This window comes from Vicugna pacos, chromosome 11 (genome assembly GCF_048564905.1).
Source record: "Vicugna pacos chromosome 11, VicPac4, whole genome shotgun sequence".
Classification (NCBI taxonomy): Eukaryota; Metazoa; Chordata; class Mammalia; order Artiodactyla; family Camelidae; genus Vicugna; species Vicugna pacos.
In genome coordinates, this window is record NC_132997.1 from 93,570,478 (window position 1) to 93,579,281 (window position 8,804).

At 51.0% G+C, this 8,804-nt stretch overlaps 1 protein-coding gene across 1 annotated transcript; it reads left to right on the forward strand.

Moving 5' to 3' along the window:
• Positions 1-1,474: 1,474 nt before the first annotated feature.
• Positions 1,475-8,804, forward strand: LOC140699922 (uncharacterized). Its single transcript, XM_072972406.1, is given in 4 exon segments — positions 1,475-1,603; positions 6,862-6,912; positions 6,914-8,123; positions 8,126-8,804. Coding segments are annotated over 4 exon segments (1,479 nt in total). The 3' UTR covers positions 8,215-8,804.

Here is an 8,804-nt window from a genome sequence, read left to right on the forward strand (position 1 = left end):
GACCTTTTCCTGTGGGACGATTTGAACATTAGATGCAGAACTATTTTAAGATTATCTTGGACCTAGTCTTATTTTCAGAGGTTCTGCCCCTTATCAAACATATGAAAGCTCAGTCCATTCCACATGAAAGCTAATATATTTCACTATAAATTTCAAAAGGGCTTTTATAATTTTGCTTTTGAAATTATTTAGCTGTAATAAATAGTTAACGTATAACTGTCTATGATTTCTTAGCAATCATGTATGTTTGGGAACTTTTTGTGACATGAACGAATTCCAACCTCTGTTATCTTTAAATGTCAAGATGTTCTAACACTCAGTTAAGGAACTCAACAATTAAGGAAGTTGACAAAATGTTACATTGTGTGTGGACATTTAATTTAATGTTTATTGATTCTAGTAGTATCACTTTTTACATTTTGAAGCTAATATATTGTCTTTTTTTCTGGTTTTAACCATTTTCAAAGATCTAGGTGCTGTCTTGTTAACGCCTGAAGGTTTAAATATTCCAGTGGAGGGTCTAGCTCAGTGGTAGAATCCGTGCTAAGCATGTATGAGGTCCTGGGTTCAATGCCCAGTACTTCCATTAAATACAAAAAGCAAAAAAAGGTCAAACTGTTCCATTCCACAGGCTCTTGGGATGCTCTTCCCGCAGACAGCCCAGCCTGGGCGCCTCTCCTGAGCGACTCATTCCTTCACCTCCCTCAAGTGTGTGCACAAGTGTCCCCTTCTCCATGAGGCCAGCCCTGACCACACCCTCCCCTCCTTGGCATCCCTAATCTGCTTTACTTGGCTTGACTTTGTCACCTTCAATACCTCATTTATTACGTCTATTGTTTACTATCTGTCCCTCCTACCTCACCCAGATGGAACATAGCCTTCCAGAGAACTAAAACGGGGATCTTTGTGTTTTTCGCTGATGTATCCCAAGTACCTAAAAGAGTGCCTGGTACTCAGTAAATATTTGTTGGATAGAAGTCCCCATCTACATGCAGCTAGAAGCCAAGGTATGTGGGGGTTTTTCATTATATGATCTCCTTTTATGGAATAATGCCTAGGAGATCTGTTCACCTCCAGGGTGGGAAAGGTCTGAATGTTAAGTATCCTCCCCTGAATGCAGGTCTTTGGGAGGCTCTGCACCCCAGAATCCAGCAGAGCAGAGACTGACCATCACTGGAGGCTGGACTGGGAGAGGGAGGGAGGGAAGGAGCCAAAGAGACACAGGATGAGAGGAGGAGAGGAGGGCACAGGAGAGAGGAGGGGCCTCTGCCAGACAGGGAGTGGCCCAGGGAGTGGCAACCTGGGCCCAAGCCAAGGCCCGATGCCCAGGACAGAGGTCAAGGGGAGATGCACACACTGGAGAATCCCTTAGAAACTTGGCACTTACATATCGTATGAAGCCTGCAGTCAGGGGCAGATGGGGCACTTTCTGGGGCTCCTTCTATTAGCCCTTCTACAGCGTCCTTCAGATCCCATGGCTATGGACGGCCCCACCCGCCTTTTCAGCCATAAGGGGTACAGTGTGGGGACTGCCGGGGTGACTGACACCAGGCTGCGGCAGGAGTTCTGTGCCTGTCTCCAGACACTGGATGCCTACAGCCAGGTGTCCACTGGGGAGGCTGGGTGGGCCCCCAGTGAGTAAGGGATGGGCAAAGGCCCTCTGTAGGAGAGAATAGGGGAGGGGGTTAAGTGGCCACTCTCCTTAGCCTCACCCTCCTCTTCTCTATGCATGCTCCTCACTTATGTATTATAGACCAAGATCTACAAATGGCCAAGACTGTATACAGCATTTCATTCGATCTCACGTTCACACCCACAAGGACACTCTAGCCAGGCCCGCATCACTCGCGAGGGGACCAGGGATTGGGTGAAGGGATTTGTCCCATGGCTAGGACGGGACAGAGCTTGAACTCAAAACTGGGTTTCTCGCATCTTCCAGAATCAGTACCGCACCCATGACCCCACCTGCCGCTCAGCAGGGAAGCAGAGGCCCTGACAGTGAAGGTGACGCTGTGGGAGTGCTCTGTGGGACGTTCACGCTGTCACGTGGCTGTTTTGCACTCTCCTCTCTCTGAACCATCCTGCCCGCCAAGACTTAAATGTGCTTCAGCAAGACTTGTTTCAGAGGCAGGATGGCGTTAGCGGGGTGTGACACGGCCCAACCCATCATAAGCCACCTGGTGCCTCCCTGACCTGGAGTTGGTCTGATGGCATGGAGGAGAGCCACGCTTCTGGACCTCATCCCCCAGCCCCAGCAGAGGCCTTGTGGGCTGGCCTGTCCTTGACCTTACTGTCGGGGGACAAGGTGGGCCAGTGGCATTTACCAAAGACAAAGAATGAAAATAGAAAAGGAGTTTATTAGGTGAACTACCACAGACAGCAGCGGGCCATAGAGAGGAGAGGTGCCCGTGTGAGCCCTGGGGGTTGGCTGCTGAGGGCTTTTATGAGGGGGAGCAGTTGGTGAACACAGTGCGCTGGGGGCTGTGTAATCTGCTCATGTACAAGTTTTTTGATTGGTTATACATGAGGTAAGAAGTTTAGGGTCCATGAAGGGTGGCAGTATTTGACTCTGACAAACTGGAGACGTGGGCTGAAAGGAACCAGCCTGAGCTGTTAGTTTATGAGAGCAAACACACCCTGTAAAGCATGTGCTTTATCTACTGAGGGATCACAGGCGGACATCTGAGAGCCCAGGAATGAGGGTCGCTGTATTTTGAAGGACATCAGTTGGCCCCACACTTACCCTGATGGCCATCAGAGGCCACAGCCAGGGGTGTGGTCTGAGCTGGTCCCCCACGTGTCTGCAGGGTTACTGAAATCCTCCAGGTTATGTCTTTGAAAGTCATCATCGTTCTGCCCTCCGGGCCATCACATATGCACCTCTATTTCAGTATTAAACATTACGTTTGTCCCCCGCAGCTTCCAAGAGTAATCCGTGTTCCGGGAAAGCGACTGCATTTATTGTGCGTTTTGCATGTGTCCTGGTGTATCACCTCAGATCCTTGGTGGGAAGTAATGTACTTACTGGTTTGAGAGGCTTGGGATTGGAGGGTTCTCCTGCTGAATCTCCGAGCTGGGTGCCCCTGGCCTCACTGGGAACCTGTGGGGTTGAGGAGCTCCTGCCACTGAGCTGCAGGCAAAGGCACCAGGACAGGCTAGACTTCCATTGAGCCCACAGGCAGGACCCACAGCCCATCTTCCAGCTGCACCTACAACTGCACCAACAGGGACTGATGCAGGAAAATGGATCTGGGGCGTGAGGAGGGCCATGTCCCAGGTCTCAGTTGAGCCCCTGGGACTTGCCCGACCATGTGTGGGTCCTTGGCTTCGCGCAGGAAAGAATTCAAGTGCGAGCCACAGTTGCGTAAAGGTGGATTTATTTAGAGAGGTACATACTGCATAGAGTGTAAGGCAAGAGAAAGGCAAGGAAAGAAGTGTGGGGATTGGGTGCTCAGGTTAAAGTAAAAGGTACACACTCCATGGACAGAGTGCGGGCCATCTCCAAAGAGGAGGGAGTGAAAAAAGGCTGCTAGGCGTGGTGTTGCCAGTTTTTATGGGCTCAGTAGCTTCTCACACCATTCCAAATGCCCTGGGGAAGGGACTGGGATTCCCAGGAATTGGGCCACCGCCCATTTTTGGCCTTTTGTGGTTAGCCTTGGAGCTGTCATGGCGCCTGTGGGCATGTTATTTATCATACTGTTACAAAGAGCATATAATGAAGCTCAAGGTCTACTAGAAGCCAAACCTCTTAATCCTAAAGGCTAACTAGGAGGTGAATCTTCCACCATTTTGGTGTTAAATTGCTGTCATCCCTTGAGTGGTTGTGCCCTCCCCCTTCCCTCCTGCCTCAGGAACATTTCCTGGTTCTCTTGCCCTCAGTAGCAACTCAGCCACAACTGGGAGACATGGGGGAGGAAAAGCCAAACCATAGGGGATAAAGGCTTGATAAAGGGAGAAAGGATGGAATGAGATAACATGAGGCCTAGTAACAATACAACAAAAATAATGTCACATTCGTACAGAATAATAATAATAACTAAGATTCATTGAGTTTCCTATGTGACAGCCCTTGATAAGTGCCTCACATATGTCATTTCATTTGATCTTTAAATAACCCTGCAGATTCCATCTTTATCTTCACTTTACAAATAAGGGAAGGAGGCACAGAGAGGTTAAGAAGCAGTCTCTAAGTCACACAGCCAAGTACCAACAGAGCCAGGATGTGAGCCTGGGACTGTCAGACTTCAGAGCTCTCAGCCACTGCCCTGCTGGAGAAAAAGGTCCATCTCTTATCACCTAGCTGAAAACTGTTTGAGAATGGCTTTGACCAAGGCAAGAGACACTGGAAGAACAGTCCGGAGCTGGGAAGGCCAGTGGCTTACTCATGATGGGCGAAATTAATTTTAAAAAAAAACCCAAAATAATAATAGCCCACGAACAACATTTAAATTTGTCTTGGCTGAAATTTATTCCATAATTATGAGGACAGAGAATCATTATCTTCCTGATAGTCCTGAGTTAGCTGATGCATTTAAAAAGCATTCTTGGTAAATTAAAGGTTATTTTTGCCCTCTCTTCCTGAATGAAAAGCCAATACAGCATGTTTGTCCTAAGAAAAATGAAAAGTGATATGCTTGAGGGAGAATTATGCCTGGATGGAGTTGGTAATGACCATGGGATGAAACCTCAGAAAAGAGCCCTTGGCCTAATCATCTTTCCCCAGGTCTGTCCCCTGGCCTAGGGTCCCACCGTTAGAAATCTCTTCTTTCGGGTGAAGATGCCATGTTTTAGAAGTCTTCTATTTTCAGCTCTTGATAGTTGGGGCTATGTCTTGTTTAGTAGCTGCATATCTTCGGGTCATCCCTCTTTTCCTGACTTGCTATGTGACCTTTGGTGGCCCATGTGGGTGGTGTAGATGTGCCAGGCATGGGGGAGGCAGGGGAGAGGGTCAGTGTTCTCCATCAAAGTGCTCACACCCCACAGCAGAGATAAGACAGAACTTAAGTAACTACAACTCAGGGAGGAGGCAAGTGGGACTTGAACAAAGTGACCTGAGGCTTCGGAGACAGATTGCTCTCAGTTATTTGAGGAAATGACTCAGGCAAAGGGTTCAGTGTAACTGCAGAGGAGCAGAAATGAAAAAGCAACATCTTTGTGGGTGGCCAGAGGGTGTCTTCCTCCATCTTTGTGACTGAACCCCCTTCTGGGTAATTGATCCTGATCTTTCCTTGCTGCCCAAGCGAGGGTCTCACCCAGCGGCCCTGTTATCTCTCGATCGATGTCCACCACTTTGCAGAGAGGAGGAAACCGGTATCCCTGGGAGAGCGGATAACCCTGCGGTTTGATATACATCGTCATTGGTGGGTCTGCAGTGAGGAGAAGCCCCTGAGGCCTGTACTAAAGAGGGTCCCAGACATCATGGAGACCAGACCGAGAGCAGAGGCAGACCGTGGGATGTTTTATTGGTGACTTGCTGAGGAAAGAGTGTCAGCGCCCTTAACCAGCAATGATGCTGCCAAGTTGCCAAGGAAACTGAGGGGAATTGGAGGGACCTGGGACACAGGACTTTAGACGACAAGACTGGATGTCAAAGAGCCTCAACAGCTTAGCAATAAGGCCAGGAGCAGAGCCAACGCTCTCCGGTGGGCCCAGATGCTCCAGCATGTGCCTGTTGGATAAGATGCTAGGATCATATCCCCAAACCCCTCAAGGATTATAAAATGGAGCTTTGTGCTACGTTCTGGATTTTGTGGCTGAAAGGTTCCAAGAAGACATGCAAAGTGAATGAAGAGTTTGGACACTCAAACCTGTCAGTAAAGGTTAAATGGGCAGGAATTCTCAGGCTTGGGGCATAGGGATTGGGTTGGGGGAAAGGTGAGGCAGGTCAGTGCTGGAGTTTTTTGAACACATGAAAGGTGTTGGTTTTGAGAATTAGCTGTCTTCTGTTTCTACTCAGGACTCAGCAGGTTTTAAGGACCAATAAGAAGGCTTTGAGTTAGAGTCTTAGGGAGAAACTTTCCTCTGCTTTTTATCAACAGAGAATGCTGATAACATTGGAAGTTATAGCAAAAGGAGAATTTTTTTAAAACTACGATTAACTCAGCTCCCTTGAAGTGCATAACATTTTATATTTGAAAGTCCTTTTTGCAAAATATCTCACATTGTAAAAATTAGACTAAATGCTCATCAGTAAGGCCCTCTAATGAAGTAGGAATTAGAAGCTGATGCCTGCTTGAGGATTCCACGTAGTGGGGGATGTTCCGGCTCAGTGTTCAGGTTCTAAGGAAAAGTCTACGGAGAGCCCTCTCCTTCTACTTTCTGAGAATGCCTGAAAATGGACAAGCACAGACGCTAGGGGCAGAAAATCTGTGGACCGCCAGTATTATCTGAACCTTCCTTACTCCTTCACTCGAATGTTTCCATCTCAAGCAGAGCAGCTGTGGAGGCCAGGCACCCCCGTGCAGTTCAAGTTCAAGGTCATCCCAGACAGTTCACGCCTTCACTCAGCATGTGTGCACACCTGAACCAGGTTACCGTGAGGAGCAAGGGAGCCTTGAAAGGGAAAAAGAAAGATAGAGGTAACTACAGGGTTAAATGACCTTCAAGGGCAGTTGGGGAGCAAGATCTAGTGTGGGTCGAGGTTGGGGATATGGACACTTTAGGCCTAGTATAAATTTAGAACTTTTCTAGAAAAGCAAAAGCCTTCAAAAGTTGCTTATCTTGGTTGGCTGGCCTGCGGGGCGGGCGGACCCCGGTCTGCGTGCAGGGTGCGTGCTGTCCTCTCGCCGCTGGGCGCCGGGTTCTGACAGGTGACTCGAAGGCAACCCCAGACTCTGAATTTCTGAGCATGGAAATCTGCAGACGGCAACATCAGAAGCCCTCACGGTGATGGAGCTTGCTGCCCCTGCGTCTGGGGGGGGGGCCCGAACTCAGGTTGAGGGGGCTGTTGGGAAACCTGGAAGGGCAGAGCCTGCCGAGCTGTGCCTCCCAGGAGGCAGGTTTCAAGCAAGTGACGGTCACCCACTGGAAGATCCAAGCAGGAGAAGCAGCCCTGGTGGGTGGTAGGTCAGGGGGGAGCCCGGTCCTGAGCTCCAACCGCCTCATACTTCAGAGGGAGCTTATAGAAGGGGAGGCCCACCCGCACTGGCGCGACGTGCACGGGGAGGGGTTCGGCCAAAGCGCCTGCCTTGCCGAGCACCGGCGAGCTCACGCCGGAGGGAGGCTCTACGTGTGCGACGTGTGTGGGGAGGACTTCGTCCACCTCGCGGGCCTTGGGGAGCACCAGAAAACGCACGCGGGAGAAAAGGCGTTCAGGTGCGCCCAGTGTGGGAAGGGTTTCTGTCACAGCGCAGACCTGGCCCGGCACCAGCGGGTTCACACCCGCGAGAGGCCTTTTGAATGCAAGGAGTGCGGGAAGGGCTTCAGCCAGAGCTCGCTGCTCATTCGACATCAGAGGATTCACACAGGCGAGCGGCCCTCCGAGTGCAACGAGTGTGGGAAGGCCTTCATCCGCAGCTCCCGCCTGGTCCGGCACTACCAGAGCCACACGGAGGTGCGGCAGTACGAGTGCCAGGAGTGCGGGAAGGCCTTCCGCCACTGCTCGGACCTCGTGGAGCACCAGCGCACCCACACCGGGGAGCGGCCGTACGTCTGCAGCCAGTGCGGGAAGCGCTTCAGCCAGACGTCCAACTTCACCCAGCACCAGCGCATCCACACTGGCCAGAAGCTCTTCCAGTGCAGTGAGTGCGGGAAGGCCTTCTTTCTGAGCTCGTACCTCATGCGACACCAGAAGGTCCACGCCGGGGAGCGCGTGTACGAGTGCAAGGAGTGCGGGAAGGCGTTCCTCCAGAAGGCGCAGCTCACAGAGCACCAGAAGATCCACGCGGGGCACAGGCCCTTCGAGTGCAAGGACTGCGGGAAGGCGTTCATTCAGAGCTCCAAGCTCCTGCTGCATCAGATCGTCCACACTGGAGAGAAGCCCTATGCGTGCAGTTATTGTGGGAAAGGCTTTATTCAGAGGTCAAACTTCCTTCAGCACCAGAAGATTCACACTGAAGAGAAACTCTACGAATGCAGCCAGTATGGGAAAGAGTTCAGCTCAGCTCCAAACTTTAAAAGTAACAAGATGTTCACCAGGAGGGACTTTCCTTGAGTAAGACCCCTGTACGTTTGGGTGAGAAGTATGTAGGTCAGGGGGAGCACACGGACTCGTAAGTGATGACCCTCCACCTTGCCGAGTGGGGTCTGGAAGCGCGTGGCAAGGAGGCCTGGTTCACGCAAGTATGGATTGGTCTGCGTCTCCCTGCGTCACAGGCGGGGCTGCCTCCGCAGTGGACCCCTGCCAGCCACTGTGGCAGTGCTGGCCCCCATCCTCCTCTGTGGGAACATGTACCCTCCGGGGAGCCATGCGACTGGACAACTGGCTGAGCTGGCACAGTGCCAGGGCAGGAGCTGGGCCGGGAGAGAAGGTTCTTGTATCTTACTGCTCCGTTACAACCGCCCCTGAGCTCAATCCTGTTCCAGTCAAGTTCAGAAGTGTGTATCTCACCTTATTTAAAAGAAGATTGTTTAGCAAATTTTGGTCTATCAGAAAGGCAAGTTGGAGAAAGGTACTTCCTTGTCCAAGTCCACGGATTGGTTCCCTGTTGTCCTCAGGATAAATTCCAAACTCCCTGCACTTCCTGGAGCCCCATCTGCCACCGGTGAACTCCTGGCCATTAACTGCCAGACGTTCCCACTCAGCCAAGCCGCTCTAGCCTCCTCGCCTTGGTCTTCGCTTGGATGTCGCTCTCTCCTCACCTGGC